The sequence below is a fragment of the Lates calcarifer genome, linkage group LG7_1, assembly GCF_001640805.2.
Source record: "Lates calcarifer isolate ASB-BC8 linkage group LG7_1, TLL_Latcal_v3, whole genome shotgun sequence".
NCBI lineage: Eukaryota > Metazoa > Chordata > Actinopteri > Centropomidae > Lates > Lates calcarifer.
The window spans coordinates 16,944,056-16,958,698 of record NC_066839.1 but is presented as its reverse complement, the minus strand read 5'-3'; the positions used below and the strand labels follow the sequence as shown (position 1 = coordinate 16,958,698).

General features: G+C 41.0%; 1 protein-coding gene across 2 annotated transcripts; it reads left to right on the top strand.

Moving 5' to 3' along the window:
• Positions 1-1,131: 1,131 nt before the first annotated feature.
• Positions 1,132-14,551, top strand: agbl5 (AGBL carboxypeptidase 5). 2 transcript variants are annotated; one of them, XM_018697925.2, is made up of 17 exons: positions 1,132-1,224; positions 2,501-2,785; positions 2,952-3,123; positions 3,273-3,439; positions 3,602-3,779; positions 3,921-4,099; positions 5,328-5,859; positions 5,993-6,162; positions 6,429-6,564; positions 6,809-7,026; positions 7,153-7,355; positions 8,070-8,246; positions 11,339-11,481; positions 11,612-11,664; positions 11,820-12,013; positions 12,486-12,619; positions 12,722-14,551. In XM_018697925.2, the coding sequence occupies exons 2-17, from the start codon at positions 2,571-2,573 to the stop codon at positions 12,797-12,799; spliced, it is 2,949 nt and encodes a 982-aa protein (XP_018553441.1). In that variant the 5' UTR covers positions 1,132-1,224; positions 2,501-2,570; the 3' UTR covers positions 12,800-14,551. The 2 variants fall into 2 exon arrangements, with proteins under 2 accessions (XP_018553441.1, XP_018553442.1); XM_018697926.2 differs by lacking the exon at positions 8,070-8,246.
• The last annotated feature ends 92 nt before the right edge of the window (positions 14,552-14,643 follow it).

Sequence of the window (14,643 nt, the reverse complement as noted above, 5' to 3'; positions counted from 1 at the left end):
TGGATCTTAAGGCAACAGTGCTTCCACTTCAGTAGCAGATCAGCTAAAACTATACTCATTTTGACAGAGCAATACAGTTCCATTTTAATCCCCTGAAATCACTAGGTGAACCAAACCAATTGTAAATTGCATCTATGCTATGACAAAAAAAAAAAAAAAAAAAAAAAAAGAATGAAAAAGAAAACACTAATTGACACAGCAGCAGTTCCGGTGACATTTCTCAAAACAACTCAACAAAACAGATTAATATGACATTTCAAAATGCAAACTGACTAAATAAATAAATAAAGACCTAAAAAAAAAACAACACTTCACTAACAATAACCAGAAAAGGTAGGTGCAAACAAGAGCATTTTGCTTATTCCTTTTCCTTCCATTCTGACTGTATGTATGTATTATGGCAAAGAGCACTGTTTTTGTTTGTTTCATGGTTTGTTTTTATAATGTATTGTACTTCGATGGGTTGTTTTGAAATAAACATGCGCTAGTTTTTCCTATTCCCTGAGAAGAATCATTGCCCAAACCTGTTTTGCATTTGAGTTGACTGGTGAGTTGGTGACCAGAGGCAGTAGCTCAGACCCTAAGGACACATCTCAAATTGATTAATATGATTAACTATGGACATCTGTGACACAATATGAGAGTGGTTTTGCCTAAACCATCAATATGTACTGTATGCTATTACATGAAATCAAATACACATCTCTATGATAGTTGAAGCCAAAGTTATTATTGTGTGATTTCTCCATTCAACCAACAAACTTTTGTAAAATGAAGAGGTATAACTGTGTCCCTGTGTCCCTGCCTAGGATACTATAATTGGGGTCTTCTCTGACTTTTGTTGTTTGTTTGCTTTTGTTTATTTGCCTTCTGTAATATTAGTGTATTTTGCACTGAGCAGCCACCATAAGACCAAATAGCGTAATGTTGATCATTTGATTCGTGAAAAATTGTGTGTATGAATACATTATTCTTGTTCTTATTATATTTGCCTTTTAATATCGTGTAAATACTTTTGAATCTTGTTTTAATACCACAGTCCTTGCCAGAAGGGCTGATAATAAGAAACACCTTGCCACTTGTTCCTGTAAGGATAAGAAACATGGAAATTTCCAGGAAACGTTCATTTCAACAGAGAAACCTGAACGCAGCACACAAAGCAATGAATTGAAGGGGTGAGCAGGACGGTGAAAACAAAAATGGACATCGATCGAATATAACGAAGTAAGACTGAATAATCATTGTATCGTGTAAAAGCATTGATGTATCTTAGATGTAGTGACATGGTTACGACGTAAAACCGTGTATTTGGTAAAAAGGCTGTCGTTTCGAGCAACGACTGCTAGTTCGGTAGCTAAGTTAGCCTCAGTAGCTTAGAAACGTCTGCTAGCGTTATTAGCTATGTATAACATTAACAGTATGATACTGGTCAGCAGGACCAGCATTATGGTAGAAATATTAGGTAGCATTTTCTCATTGAATGGTGTTAAACGAGAGCATATTGTAGACCGAGTGTGACGCTTGCAGCCGTTAATCCACTCCCCCTTTACTCAGTACTAGATTTCTCGGTCAGCTGTTGTTGTTATTGCTCTGTAACTGAAATCAAACAGCAGCAATTATTTGGACAGAGGTGTGGTCGTGTTCTCATTATGATAAACAGCCACGCTTCAGTTGATCTGTGTTCGAGATACAGGGGTACAAATTAGCTAACAAGTGTCAATGTAGAAAATATTGTGTATAGTTTGACCATGATTGTAGTTTCTGTAACGGTCTCGGGTTGTCGCTGTTATGTGTTGACTTGCATCTAAGCAAGTCAAACTGATTGCATCTCCATCTACGTGATACTCTTAATTACTTGTTGACTAGCAAGACTGAAGTTACGTTTGCTTGCTGCCTCCATGTAAAGATACCTGCATCTGAAATATGAATTGCAGATATCCACATCATTTTTCATAATTCCAGTTAGATACATTTATTGTCCTCACTCGTATTATGAAATGTCATAATTGTTTTGTAGATAGATTAAACGAAGATATTACTAACAAAACTAGGATGTGACAACAAAATGCAATTAGATATGTAGAACTGGCATTATGGCTTGTCAGTAATAGAGTGGAGATATTTAGCATTTTAGTAATTACCATTCACGTGCTTCTTAGGCTATTTACCATGATTAATCATACAATATTTTCCTCATGCTGTTTAGCAACATGTATGCTGTTTTGGTGTCATAAAAAGGAAAAAATAAATAAATAAATGTATATGGTGACACCTAGAACTGAGAAAATATTTTTCCCAGACTACTGTAGCCACTGTGTCATTGCAATACAGGGTTGCACCATGTAAGACTAAGGGGCTGTCTGGGTTTGTTGGATCCACATGTCACTCTTGTTTCAACTTATTTCAGTAGACATGATACTACAAGCACCCCTACACTGTTTTCTTTATTTATATTTTCTGTCAGTGTAAATGTATTTTTGTTTTTCTGATTGCATAACAGGCTGTTTGTCTATGTCAGACCTCTGACTGGCACTTCAAAAAGAACCTGAGGGGAGAAAAGTGAAAGAACCATGGAGGCTCGCTTTGGTAATATTGTATTCAGCTCCAAGTTTGACTCAGGGAACCTGGCACAGGTGGAAAAGGTGGAGAAGGGCAGTTCCAGCCCTTCCTCTGATACAGCTTCCAGCGGAAGTGCCTCCTCAGGGTCAACCCTTACCCCTGACTACGAGTTCAACGTGTGGACGCAGCCAGACTGCGCTGGCACAGAACATGAGAATGGAAACCGGTAACAAAGCGTCTGCTTTTGTAGCATGTATTTTCTTATTGTCATTAGACAGCAAAGAGCATGAACATTTCTTCTTTGTAGATAAATATCTTCACTTGCTGCACACAGCCATTACAGTTCATTACAGTATTTTTAGCACCCCAAATCATGCTTTTGTGTTTTTTAGATCATGGTTTTACTTCAGTGTGCGAGGTGCAGCACCAGGGAAGATACTGAAGATCAATGTGATGAACATGAATAATCAGAGGAAGCTGTATAGCCAGGGCATGGCTCCTCTTGTACGCACCTTACCTGGCAAGAACCGGTGGGAAAGGATCAGAGACAGACCCACATCTGAGGTATATATACATCATGCTCTTAGGCTGTCAGGCAGAGGATGTGGGCAACAGGAGCCAATGAGGCAGAGTGCAGTGAGTCTGGCTTCCTGACAGCTATAATTATCTTTCTAATAATATGTCTCTTCTTCCTCTCTTCTGTTGCATTTCAGATTGTAGATAACCAGTTCATCCTCTCATTCACTCACCGGCTGTTGGAGGTGCGAGGGGCCACCACCTACTTCTCGTTCTGCTACCCATTCTCTTACAGTGAGTGCCAGGAGATGCTGCAGCAGTTGGATGAGAGCTATCCCAATGCTACTCAACTCAGCCCAAGCAGGTAGATCACATTCAGCACACCCCCATAACACATGCAATGCATGTCCATTGACACCACTTTGGAAGTAATATGATCTATGACTTATTGGTTCGTTATGCCCCTCTCTTTTCTGCCAACTTTCACTCCCTGCATTCTCTGTCCTCACCTGCTCCCCACTGCCAGTGCACCAGGCAGTGTGTATTATCATAGGGAGTTGCTGTGCCATTCTCTGGATGGCAATAGGGTGGACCTGCTCACTGTGACCAACTGCAGCGGGATGCTGGAGGAGCGAGAACCCCGCCTGCCCAAACTGTTTCCCGACACCAACACTCCCAGACCACATCGCTTCCCCAGCAAAAGGGTATTACTCAGAAATCACAATCAGTTATTCTGTAACCTCTTTAGTTGCTTTTACTGACAGTACTTAAGACTAAGGCTCATGTGGAATCATCTAATAATGTCAAAGTGATGACACTGACCATTTTTGTGTCTTTGTGTGTAGGTGTTTTTTCTCAGCAGTCGGGTGCACCCAGGGGAGACGCCCTCATCCTTTGTGTTCAACGGTTTCCTAAACTTTATTCTAAGAAGAGATGACCCCCGTGCTCATGCACTTCGAAACATGTTTGTGTTCAAGCTCATTCCCATGCTCAACCCAGACGGGGTTATCCGTGGACACTACAGGTAGGAATTTCACATTCACATATATGTACCATCACAACATCACACAGCAATGATAACATGTTTTGACACACGGTGTGTGTTAAAATCATGATTCACTGTTTGTTTCTTGTAATTTTTCTGTCATGATGTGGTTTAGCTTGTAGCAGGGTTACTGTTAAGTACTGTTAAGTGCTGTCACTGGGCAATCTCCGGTCAGAACTGTTTGCACTGAACCAAGTTTGTAACTGTAGATCTATACACATTGCAAAAGGATCCCATAAAGTGAGGAGCAATTGTGGTCAAGTTTCAGTTCAGGTTCTTCCTCTCATTAGCCTTCTTTTTGAAATTTCCATCTGTAATTACAGGAGTCTTGTTCACTAAACCAACAATGAAATCAGGTAACACAGGAAGTTGTTAAACATGTTTACATGCACTATAATGACCTGGTTACTTAAAATCTACATATATATGCAGCAAGTCAGTTATGAGTTCTTCCAATCCTAGAGCACAAATGTGTTTGAGTGTTACAGATCATTGGTCTTACTTGGATCAAATGGAATTATTTTGAGCACTGGAATTATTTTTGATGCATTGCTGTGTGCAACGTGCAAAGAGATCTCCTTTCATCCTGCTGCTTTGCTGTCACAGCGATATTCTTAGTGTCTGAAGTCTGTGTCCTTCACATGCGTAGATTTAAAAAGCATGATAGAAACCAGTTTATGTGTATACATGGCCAAGGAATCAGTTTTTTTTCAGGAAAAATTTAGCTGGAGAAATCAGGTTTCTCAAAACCCCTTCTTCGATAATGGAAAAAGGTTTTCTCATGTACATGACATTTAAGATATTTGGTTACTACAGGAAGCTAACTCTAACCTGGTTACTTATGTGCATGTAAATCACTCTGCTTGTCATGAGGAGGTTAGAAGAGGCAGCTTGAATGACACATGTTGACCCTTTCAGCAGATGCAGGTCATCAGGTATTAGGTATCAAGGTATACTAGCTCTTCTTTTGATCTTCATCATCTGGAATGTTGTGTACCTAAAAAATACAATGTGTACCATTAAAGTAATACCAGTAATATGGAGTGTGCCAAAATAGCCCTTCAATTATACTATCTGCAGTGCAATGTGACTTTGATGTCCAAGTACTATTAGAGAAGAAAAATGTGTAGTAGGGCATCTGCTGTGTGTTGCCATTAATGTTTAAAGCCTGTTTTTTAATTAAGAGCAATATGTCTCTGTTTTACAGGACTGATTCCAGGGGAGTGAACTTGAACAGACAATACCTGAACCCCAGCCCTGAGATGCACCCATCCATCTATGCAGCCAAAACACTGTTGCTCTACCACCACACACACAACCGCTTGCACAATACACAGTCCAGCTCTCACTTCAACAGCCCTACACACACACAGAGCCCTCCTCTCAACAGCAATCCCGCCAACCAGCATCAAGCTCCTCCCCTCACTACCCTTGATGCCAGCTTGAACCAACAAATTACAGAGAAGGACGCAAATCCTGCGCAACCCGAAATTCCCATGGTGATGGAGGAAAACGTCTGGGTCACCACGGAGATGGGGAAAGGAGACCATAACAGCTCATCGAGCTCCTCAGAGACTGTAGCCCCTGTTACTGTAGAGGTAACAGTCCCAGTGGTGGAGGAGCAGGAATCAATTCCGCCCCAGGAGGGAGGCGTGGCATATTATGTGGACTTACATGGCCATGCCTCTAAACGTGGATGTTTCATGTATGGGAATAGCCTTCCTGATGAGAGCCAGCAGGTTAAAGATTATTTACTTCAGTACTTCCCTTGGAATATTTATATTTATAATATTTATAATATTTAAGAATATCAAATGTTAGACTTTTATTATCAAAATTTTAGCTTCTACACTGTCTTTCCTTTGTGTGCAGGTAGAGAACATGCTGTACCCGAGGCTGATCGCTGTGAACTCTGCCCACTTTGATTTCCTTGGCTGTAACTTCTCTGAGAAAAACATGTATGCACGAGACAAGAGAGATGGGCAGTCTAAAGAAGGCAGTGGGCGGGTGGCCATACACAAGGCCATAGGGCTGCTTCACAGGTCAGAATGCACTGGAAACACAACTCCTCAACAGCTGCTGTTCACTGTAGTCAGTTCAGATAGCGCATACCAACTTTTAAACTTGAATAGTTTAGTTTTCAGAAATTTAGTGCTGACTACTTATCCTACTGTTAATTGCATATTTTTAAATGTTTTTTATTTGGAGCAAAACACACTTTACATGGGTCAGCTATTACATGAATAATTGCAGAAAACAACAGCTGTAGCAACACTTAGTTACGTTTCTGTTATTGGCTCCCCATCAGCTACACTTTGGAGTGCAATTACAACACTGGAAAAACCATGAACACCATCCCACCTGCCTGCCACGACAATGGGCGGGCAACCCCCCCTCCACCTCCATCATTCCCTCCGAAATACACTCCAGAAATATTTGAACAGGTAAGAAGACAAGAGTGGTTTGTTTTGCAAGTATTTCATCTTATTCAGGACAAGACAGGATTTTTTATTGTGTCAGAACTGTAGTTCTTAAGGAACATGAATGAACTTTTCAGCACATCACATTCCAAGCTATTGACTCCCTGTCAGCAGCTGATATTTCCAACCCAGTGTTTGTTGTACACGTTTACTGAAATGTGGTTTTAATGTTTGAGAAATTTGATGAAAATGTGCCTGCAACTATCAGGTGGGGCGTGCTGTGGCTGTCTCAGCTCTGGACATGGCAGAGTGTAACCCCTGGCCACGACTGGTTCTGTCTGAGCACAGCTGCCTGACAAATCTCAGAGCCTGGATCCTCAAGCACGTCCGCAACACCAAAGGCCTCAACACACACATCCACGCTCACCCTCCATCAAGAATACACCACAATGGCAGCAAGGCTTCACCGCCAAAGAATTTCAATAAGTGAGTTCAAACAAATAACCCAACAACCTACGAACAGTTGACACTTGGCTTACACACTTGAGTGCTTTTAGTTTCTTTTCCATGTAAAACAAGTAAAGCCTAATTTTACACTGATTTTCCTGGCAGCTGTCTGTCTGGCTCTGCGTCAGAGAACACCCTCAGCCGCATTCGCTGCAACAGTCACAGTAGCAGCAGCCAGACGCCCTCCCCAAAGATGCACAGCTCTCCGAGCTTTACTTTTGGCTGCCCCCCACCCCGAACTCACACGCAGCACAACAGCACACACACAAGCGGACGTGGAGGCAACAAGACACTCGGGCCAGTCAGAGGTAAGCTGAGCTCTCAACCATCTGCTTGTGTTGTTGTTTGGCATTTTATATCACCTCTTCCTGGGTGTTACTCCACACTTTTCTCTCTCAACATCACATATTCTGTCTTTTAGTGTCTCTTTCTTCCTGCCATCCTCTTTTTTGGCTGTTGTTGGTGTTAAGAACAGTTGATGGCTGGTAGTGTGGTTCTTTAGGATGCCAGATTCACGTGTCAGTTAGTTTCAGGTTTACTGTGACAGAGATATAAAATCAGTCCCAGGTGTTGGAACAAATGGATTCATATCCTGGATGTCTCTGGCCTGTTATATCAGCATGACCCCTGCATGACCTGGGCATGACCCGACCTGCTGCTGCTGTCTATGCATGCATTTTGTCACTTCCAGCATTAATCCTGCCCAGACTGAGGATGAAAAACTACATGGCTTTTATGTTTTAGTGAGCCCTGTTCCTAGGCACCAAGACCAAATTCATTGTTTGGCTGGACAAATTTTTACAACATACTGACACTGTTTTCCGATTGGGCCAAATTTTGGCATATTTTTCCATTATATAGATTCATTCTGACTATATCCCATCAATTTACTTACCTACAGCATTTTAACATCTGGTGTGCCTCAGTACATGGCTCTTGTGAAGGGCACTCTTTAAGTTTGTGTTGCACACAATCCCTGCATGTCTCTGAGCTGGTGTGCGTATGTGTCTCCCTCTCTGTAGACCCTAAGCCTCAGGAAAAGAGACGTCCCCCCCACCACCGCTCCATCCTCCGGTCTCCCAGCAACAGCCACACACCCTCACGCCCCCCTCTGTCACCCCCTTCCTCCTCCTCCTCCTCGTCTTCCTCAGTGTGTGCAGCGGGCTCTTGTCCCCTCCCGGCCTCCGTCAGTATGACAGGTCTGTACTCCCTCCAGCCCCCCAGCCTCTCCACCTTGCTCCCCTCCCTGCAGGCTCTGCCTCGCCCCGGGCTGCTCTCCAAACTAAGCCCTCTGCTCCTTCAGAGCCTACCGCCGGCCACCAACACTCCAACTGGGCCCACCCAGGACTGAATCTAACCTAACCTGTGAGAGCCTGGGCCTGCGTGTGTGTATGTGAGTGTGTGTGTGAGAGAGTGTGTGAGTGAAACATCATTGGTGCTAGCTCTTCTAACTTTTCCTTAATTATTATTGTTTTTTTTCTTCTGCACATATCTGCATAAGTACATGTATCTACAGTATTAGCACCTGAGGATAAATAACACACTTGAGAGTGCAAGTGGTCCTCAAATCTCAAGTATGACTGAAATGTTTTGAAAAATAGTTTCCTTTCATTACCAACCTTAAATCAAGCATTGTGCAACACACAAGCATCTGACATAGTTATTGTGAATTCCCTTTACTAAACTAAGCAGACCAGTTAGTGTGTGAATGTGTTTAGCAAAGAGAGGCAGTTGCTTGGCTACATAATCTCCATTGTGCCCTAGCACTTGCAGAACATACAGTAGATATTAGCAGTATATATTAATATGAGAAATATTATACTAATGGGTTACACTACATTGATTAAGTCTCTTTTTCAGTCTGTAATAATAAGCTAAGAAGAATTACCATGTTACTGTGCTGATTTTTGGGGAATAGCCAGGGCTGTCAACTTTGAGATTTTCTCCTTTTCACAGAGTTATTGTTACTCATAATCAGCTACAATATGAGTTACTTTTGCCATGTTGCACTTTACTTTTTAACTATTTATTGTTTTTATTTAGTTTTTGAGAGACGGGGTTTGCAGAATTAGACTGGACATAGTGCAGCTTCTGTTTCCATAAAACCTTTGAAAGCACCTTCATATCTTTTGTTTCTTTTTTCAGTGTATTTGTATATCACTCTGTAATGTTGATATGTAAAACAGTGCAAGTCGCACACTGATCACACTGTCCAATTGCAGTCATATTTGGAGTTAGTGCTGAGTAGGACTTCGCTTTCTCTAGTCTGCATTTAACTTCTCGTGACTGAAAATCACATTTAAAAGGTCTGTTGTTGAATTTTTGTATGTAAGTCAGTGACTCGTTTCTGTGATACTTATGAAACCTGTATCATTCCAGTGTCAGTCCAGTCCTGGTCCCGACATTCTGATATTCACAGAGTAGCCTACTGCCAGAAACCTCATGTGGACCATCGCTGGCTTAAATCCTCACTGATGAGGGAACTTTGGTGTTGAGAAAAGAAAAAAAAAAAGTTGTGTCATGGAGCCGTTTGCCAACAAGCAATATCATATCAAACTATTTGTTTGTTCCAACAGTGTGACTAAGTCAGAGTTGGCAAGTGTTAATAATTTTCTAATAAGATTCCAATATTGGTTTTGGTGTAAATATAGAAAATAGAATTTTTAAATTTTATTACATGTTTCATCAAGCTGGTGAAGAAAACACTGATCATTATTTATTCAAGCACATTTGTGTGTTTCCTTGTGTAAATTGAATTTGACAGGTGTGTAGTAGGCTGTTGATGGTCAAAGTTAATATATTTTGTGGTTAGCAGAGGTGAGAAATTATCTTGTTGTCTTGGTCTATTTGTAAGCCTCATAGATTAATTGTGGAACTATAGTAGTTTGTTTGTAATTCAGTTTTGTGTGCTGTCATCCAAGTACTTGATGATGGTCTGCGTTTTAAGACCAGTCATTTTAGATGCACTAAAGATGCAGAGGTGGAATGTCTGTGATCTGTTAAGCAGCCGATAAACCAGACCATTGATGGATTGGATCAAAATAGCTTTCAGAATATCTGGCTTGCTGTAGCTATTGTCTGTTCCAGTGCTGTGCGACATTGTAATTATGGTGTGCCTTCCTCTGTTGTAAACAGTAGGTCTAGAAGGCTCTGCTCATCCTTTTTTTTTTTTTAAACCAGAAAGCCTGGATTATATTGTGATCTGATAGGCCGTCCATTTTGCCTCCCCATCTGCTTTGTCCTCGATTGGGAGAAATCTGCCCTTGCAAAATGCAATGAAGAAGGGAAAATATGAGAAATATATTAATATACAGGCCTATATAACACTGTACCGTTAAACAAAAAAATATATGACTACAGATAATATCAAACGAAAACTAATACTAGTGATTCTCTTGCAGCACCATCCTCTGTGAAAGAGAAATCTCAGCTCTTTGAGAACAAATTACTGGGAGTGAAACTGTCAGCCCTCTGAAAATATGATGGTCATTTTGTGCTATGGAGGCATAAGTCTTACTAAATGCTCCTTTAATATCACTATGATGATAATTTTCATGTAGCTGATGCCCACTTCATTCAGTGCAGTGGGTACAATGTATTATGAGCTTTCAGTTTAGACCAGTGGCCTGAAAAATGGGGAGAGCGTACTGTAGTTTAATTCTGCTTTCTCACTGTGAACTTTGATGTCCTGTTTCCCTGTTGTTTCAGCCCTAAAGCTTAAATACGTTCATTCAGAATAGCAAAAAAGCCTTAGGTGGAAACACACTGTATGCATAGTCACATTCTCATTAGGTCTTTCTGCTTTATACTCCTTATGAGAATGTTGCAGTTTCCTTCAATGTGGTGCTAACCTTCTATACCAGACTACGGCTAAGTGTTTGTCTGTGTAACATCTTTAAGAATATCACCTTCTTGAATGTGCTGCTGTCCTTTACCGCCTCTCTGTTTAACCTCTGGAATAAAAACTATCCTTTTGTGAAGCAACTTCTGTGTGTGAGTCCTCTACTCTCTATTCACCCTGTTGTCTGTAATCTTTATTTTTCAGCTTCTATGTGGAGTGCAGGTGGTGACAAACAGGTCAAACCTCAGGACACTGAATCATCCCAACGTGTTTATTTCTGTCAAAATATATCCACTTGACCACTGATACACGAACACTCAGCAAACATTGTGTTGTATTTGTGATTTTTTAAATACTTGAATTTCCTGGTACCTGCGTTTCTCATTTGCCACCCATTTTCTCCTCCCCTCTTTTTGTTCTTTGTATTCATGTCGCTTCATCTGTTAACAGGCCTCAGCTGTCCAGACTTTAAGGCTGGGGGACCGAGTTCAGAGGGTTGGTCCAGAATGCCTTTCCCCATGCGTCCCGGGCGTGTGGGGAGAGGGTGCCGAACTCTCACAATCACTCACCACCCCACAGAGGCCCGTACAAAGGTTAGCTGACTTTGCTGGCTCACTCACAGAGAGCAGAATTCTCGTGTTTCCTGTTTTTCTACAACTTGTTATGTAAAATATACATTTGGTTTATATGTAAGGCTTGCTTTAATGTCTCCATCTGTCACAGACTGCTAAAGACTTGGGGCCTGAACACATTCTTTCTTCCATCAAATTTAGCAAGTGAGTCTAATCTTGTCTACTATGAAGAAGAAAATTAGGATAATGAAATTACACATCTGCATTGCCGCAGTGGGAATATTATAGACATTAGCCTTCTCTGTTCTATTATTTTTCCATGAGTGCTGAAGATATTAACCTCTTCATTGCCCGCCCAGGTGTGAGCTACAACCTCAAACGAGCCGCATCCCCATCCGGAAGGTGGGGTCAACTGACACGCCAGTCACACGTGACAGTAAAACAACCCCTGCTGGCAGTAGTCCATCCTCAGCTGGAGAGAAAGAGGAGTCGGCCACCATGAAGGTCTGGAAGCTGCTCAGACCAGGCCTCCACCGACACCTGTCTCTGTCAGGTATGTGCAGGGGGCTGGGGTCCCAAAGTCTGAAACCACTGGGACCCCACTGTATACATACACATACACATGTGTTGGTGAGTTATCTATATGGTCATCTAATAAAAGATGGATACCACATGACCTAAAAGCTGTACTAATCAATATTATTTATTAAGAATGGATCACATGAGTGTGCAAGAGAAAATAATTTACTTGTAATGATGAACCCAGAGAGAATTATCATCCCACTATACAGTTCCCCTCAGTCCTATGGAGCATTTTATTGGCTTTCAGTTTGTTTTGGTTCTCTAAACTCTAAACCGCTGGTCCCCATTTCCATGCTTTAACCGTCGAATTTGACGTCAATACTGATTCTTATACAAGTGCCCCAGCATTACAGAAGATATTTTCCTTTGCTCCATATTTTTCAAATGCTGTAATGGCATTACTGTTTAACTGCACACATTTAATGTTGCTGTTCACTCTGCAGGTGTAGCGGGGAAAGATGGTGCCATACATCTGGCCTCTAGAGCACTAATGAGGAAGAGCTCAGACAGGAGTTTACACTACAAAGGGAATGCTATCATAGAAACTGCAACAGAGATGGATGAAACATTGCAACAGGTGAAAATAGATATGAACATGAATGTGTCAAATAGCATTAACATAACATCACAGTGTGACAAATGAATGACTTAACCAGGCTGTACCGTGTTGTCTTCTAAGGTTGAGGAAACCCCAGTGATGCCTCTGCCTGAACCTGTGAACATGTGTGAGACAGTGACCCTGTGTGGAGAAGCCTAGGAACTGCACAGAAGAGGAGGCACTTGTGCATTTGCTTACTGTCTAAATTACCATATAGTGATCAAAACCATTTTAAAATAGTATCGGAGATTGTCATCACAGGATTATCTGGGGCATCTTAATGTGCAATACAACATTTTTTTATCTTTATTTATTCAGTTTCCTGAGCATGCATAGTGTCATTATCCATGCTGTTCAACATAGTCATACCTAAGAGCTAGCCTAGTACAACAGCTGAGCAGTTTTACTGGGGCAGCTGGGGGTTAAGTGCCTTGCTCAATGACACCACAGTAGTGGTTGAGGTAGGGGAGAGGCACACACTTTCCCCATCCCAGTTTTCCAACTGATGAAGATCCAATGACTTGAAATATCCTTAACAGTTCAGCTTCCATCACTGTATCTCACTTTTGTGTTTGTGTAATTTTAGTCCTTTCCTTCTGCTGTTCCCTCCCCACAAAAGATGGTAAATGCACTCTGACCAATACTGGTATGGACTGATAAATATAGTGTATGGTCTCACAGTCAACCATTTGTACTGTCACAGCAAAGGGTTGACTTTTATTCCCTTATGAGCACGACAGCACCTTTACAACCTCCTATATTTCCTTTGTGGGCTTAGAAACAAATGTGTGAGAGAAGTACGTATTTAATGTAATTATTCCATAAGTTGTTTGTGGTTTGCATATAATACCCATATAAGGTATTCACCCCCTGTTGGACTTTTTCATGGTTTGTTTTACCATAAAGGTCAACAGAAAAAAAAACTGAAATGTTAAACTGAAAGTTAAATGAAAATATAAAACAGTAGTCAGTGTTGTCGTGTTAGAGAGCCATATGTACCAAATGATTTTAGGATGAATATACTTGTATCTGGAAGGTCCACTCAAGATAAATAGTTAGGAAAGGACTTAACAAACAAATCCATGACAAAGTTACAGAAAAGTACCAAATAAGAGAATGAGTAATAAGAGTACTTTAAGGACAGTCAGTAAAAATAAGGCATTTGAGACAGCTGTAAACCTACCTACCTATATCAGGCCACCCTCAGAGACTTAAGTGTCCGTGTGAAAATGGCACTCATGGGGCAGACCACCAAAAACTTAAGATATAAACCAGAGACAACATCCCCGTTATGAGACCTGGTGGGGTCAGCATCATGCTGTGGGTGTGCCTCTCTGCAGCAGGGCCTTGGAGGCTTGTGGGGTTGGAGGGGGGGGGGGGGGGTGAAATGAATGCAGCAAAACACAGAGGAATACTAAAGCAAAACCTGCTTTCGCCTGCTGGGGAACTGCAACTTGGGGCATTCATTTTCCAAGTTTGAATCCAAAGTTGATACAGACCTAAATCGTATGACTAATGACTGCAGTTGTTATTTTAAATATGATGATGAGGGATGAATACTTATCCAATCAAATGTTTTGTTATTTATTTTGTTATTTATAATTAACACTGATAAACCTTTAGAGGTTAATTTTACTTTGTTTTGAGTGTCAACAATTTACTTAGATCTGTCATCATTCTACTTTATAAAACCTGAAACAGTCCAAGGGTGGGTTCATACTTTTATGGGCAATATATATTTATATTGAAAATACTCTCTGTCTCATTCCTGAAGAGCTCTTTGCTCCACAGCACACTAATAAGGGAACAAATTATACACAGACACACACACATACATATCTGTATGTACATATATAAAAGGAAACCTGACTGAGATGATGTTGGACTTGAATAAACTTGAAGTATAAATAACTTTATACTTATTATACTTTAAATGTTGCACAATAACTCAATAAGAATGTATTTGCAGTACATGTAGGATAACTAAAGGAATTCACTGAAAC

Excerpts from the sequence above, each read along its gene's own strand:
- agbl5 (XM_018697925.2), top strand. The coding sequence starts at position 2,571 with ATGGAGGCTCGCTTTGGTAATATTGTATTCAGCTCCAAGTTTGACTCA. Across the intron at positions 6,565-6,808 it reads CTCCAGAAATATTTGAACAG|GTGGGGCGTGCTGTGGCTGT; the intron begins GTAAGAAGACAA and ends TGCAACTATCAG. Across the intron at positions 8,247-11,338 it reads GGCCTCCGTCAGTATGACAG|GCCTCAGCTGTCCAGACTTT; the intron begins GTCTGTACTCCC and ends ATCTGTTAACAG.